A 3,085-nucleotide genomic window follows, 5' to 3' on the forward strand; every position below is an offset into this window, starting at 1 on the left:
CAAAACCCAATTTTTGCCCTCAAAACTCCACGTTTGCCCTCAAAACTCCCCAAAAACACAACTTTTGCCTTCAAAACTTCACCAAAAGCCAACTTTTGGCTTCAAAACTCCCCCCAAACCCATCTTATGCCCTCAAAAGTCTTCTTTTGGCCTCAGAACTCACCCAAAACCCCACACTTGGCCTCCAGACTCCTTCAGAACCCTCTTCCCCGTCTCCAGGCTCAAGTTCCCCTGGGGCAAGTCTGGGCTCGTTTCCTCCTGTCGCTCAGTACCGCTGTCAACCTCCCTCCAGGTCCTTTACACCAGCCCAGCTCTCAAGCAGTGCTGCTCAGCCGAGCTGCTGGAGGAACAGCTCTCGCCTACTGAGAAGACAGACATGGTCGTCTCGGTCATTGAGGCCTTGGGAGGAGACCAAGTGCCCCAGAAGCACAAAGCCGTCCTGGACGCCGCCGTGAGAAACCTGAGCTCCTGGCTTTGGGATGTAAGTTTGCCCCGAGGTTGGCTTTCCTCCTCCCTGAACCCACCCAAAGCGGCAGAGGGGGCTGGGAGAGGGGCAGGAGCTTTAGAGGAGGACGGGTCGACATGGCCACACTCCCCTCCTCCAGGTGTCAAGAATCATGAGGTGCATCCATGAGGTGATGGCCAAGGTGTGCATGGGGTTCTCCCAAACGCAGCTGCAGGTCCTCCTGAAGACGCTGGTCGAGCACTACCCCAGCCAGTTGTGTCAGAGCCTGTGGATGTTCTCTCCAAGTCAGGACAGGTACTGACCTGAGCGGCCGCCAGGCTTTGTTCTCCACACCGTCCCCACGCCTCCCAGCCCCATGAGCCGAGCCTCCTCCTTCCCACCCCGTGAGGAAAACCACCTCAACCTTCCTCCTGAGTGTCCCAAGAGGGAGGGGGAAGGTGCCAAGAGGCACCTGGAGCCAACCCTGCTGCTGCTTCCCGCAGGGCTGCCATGGCCATGTTGGAGGTGATATTCTCCACGCCCAAACTACTGTGTTCAGCCTTGAAGGAGATGCTGGCGCTGCTCCAGCACAGGCTGTTCCAGAAGGTGTTCAGCTCCGACGTGGACGACACCTACATCTACCCCCTGGCTGTGAGTGGGGACTCAGTGGCACGTGGAGTGCTGGGGGTGGGAAGGGAATCTTCAGGGATCATCCAGCCCAAGCCCCTCGTCAAGCCTAGCTGATCTCAGCAGAAAGCTTCTGCTGTCAAAACGCACCCAAACCCTCACCTTTCCCCTCAAAACGCACCCAAACCCTCACCTTTCGCCTCAAAACGCCACCAAAATGCCACTTTTCCCCTCCAACTCCTCCCAGCCCTCCTCAGTGCCTCTCCTGCCCCTGCAGATCCTGGCTGGGGCTCACCCTGGCATCAACTTCGCCTCCATCTACAAGTTTTGTCGCTTCCTCAAGTGGCCTCGCAGCCCGATGCTGCCCCTGGTGCTCACAGCCCTCCTCACCTTGTGTGAGGACACCAAGACGGTACGTGCTGATCCAGCCAAGCACAGCCTGTGAGTTCTGGGGGTAAAAAGGGCTGCTGTGGCTTCACCACAACCTCTTTCCCCTCCCAGGCCAGGACCATCAGCTTGCTGGTGCCTGATATCTTGGAGCTCATGGCACATGCCAGCACTGATGTCAAGGTGAAGGCTTTGGCCATCTTGAGGAGGGTGTTTGGAGCCGTGAAGAAACGAGACCCCAAGCCCACGATCATGAAGCTCTGTGAAGAGCTGCCACGGTTCTTTGATGATGTGAGGAGCTGCTGGGAGCTTCGGTGGCATCTGTGGGGAGGATGGTTTTGGGCTTCCCCAGCTCTCCCACCATGTCTGATGCTGTGGCGCTGGCAAAGAAAGGCTACAGCCTGAGAAAGACACTCGGAGAAGGCTCTTATGGGAAAGTGAAATCTGCCCACTGTGTCCAGCTGAAACGCAACGTGGCCCTCAAGATAATCAACAAGAGAAAAGCTACTCAGCACTTCCTGGAAAGATTTCTGCCCAGGGAAATCGAGGCATTGAGATGTTTGCAGCACTCCTCAATCACCAAAACCTTTGAGATTTTTCAGACACCAGCTAGGAAAGTGTACAGAGTGTTGGAGCTGGGGGAAAAGGGAGACCTCCTGGACTACATGGGGATCACAGGAGCTATGACAGAGGACATCGCTGGCACCAAGTTTCAGCAGCTGGCATCTGCCATCAAGTATTGCCACAACTTGGACGTTGCTCACAGGGAGCTGCAATGTGAGAACATCCCTCTCCATGCACATCTCAGTGTCAAGCTGGCAGACTTTGGCTTTTCCAAATTCCTGTCTCGGGAGGAAAAAGGCAGAATTGTTCTCAGCCAAACCTTCTGTTGTTCTCCTGCGTACGCAGCCCCTGAAGTGCTGGAGGAAATTCCCTCTGACCCCAGGACTGCTGACACATGGACTCTGGGTGTCAGCCTGTACTCAATGGTCTGGGCTTCGTTGCCTTTCGATGATTCCAACGTCAGCAAAATGACCCGTGTTCAGAAACGACAGCGGATCCCCTTCCCCAGTCCAAACATCTGACTGCAGAGTGCAGGGATCTCGTTCACCGCTTGCTCCAGCCCGTCGTGGCTCAGAGGTTGTGCGTAGATGAAGTCTTGAAGCACTCATGGCTGCACACTCCAAAATGCACGATCCCTTTGCCTCTGCCAGCTGCAAAAGAGGGTGAGTGTTCCCAAATCCTTTGTGAAGGAAAGCCTGGGCACTACCAGCAAGCCAAATCCCCTTCTGTATACGGGGGAGGAGAGAAGGACAAAGGATCCTCTTAAGGACAGCTTTACTTTCCAAGTCAGGAAACCAGCGACTCCACATCTCAGTGCTGTCTCTGGCACGGGATAATTCTTCCCTGCTCCAGCTGAGGATAGAGAGGGATGAAGAAGAACACTCAGCTGCTGAAGTAAACGCATTTCACCTCCTCACAAAATGTGCCAACTTGATAGGGGTTTATCGTTTCTTGACAGTTTTTCCTGATGGGCTCTGCTGCTGCTTTTGCTTAATGTTGTTGTGGCATCTTTGAGGCGTTCTTCAGTTTCTTACAAAACCGGTAATAAAGAATGGATTAAAA

General features: G+C 54.6%; 1 protein-coding gene across 1 annotated transcript; it reads left to right on the forward strand.

Annotated features, from left to right (window-relative positions):
• Nucleotides 1–1,821: 1,821 nt before the first annotated feature.
• On the forward strand, nucleotides 1,822–2,859 carry LOC133626976 (testis-specific serine/threonine-protein kinase 1-like). Its single transcript, XM_062009415.1, is given in 3 exon segments — nucleotides 1,822–2,527; nucleotides 2,530–2,774; nucleotides 2,776–2,859. Coding segments are annotated over 3 exon segments (1,035 nt in total).
• Nucleotides 2,860–3,085: the final 226 nt, after the last annotated feature.

The sequence above is a fragment of the Colius striatus genome, chromosome 16 (assembly GCF_028858725.1).
Source record: "Colius striatus isolate bColStr4 chromosome 16, bColStr4.1.hap1, whole genome shotgun sequence".
Taxonomy (NCBI): Eukaryota; Metazoa; Chordata; class Aves; order Coliiformes; family Coliidae; genus Colius; species Colius striatus.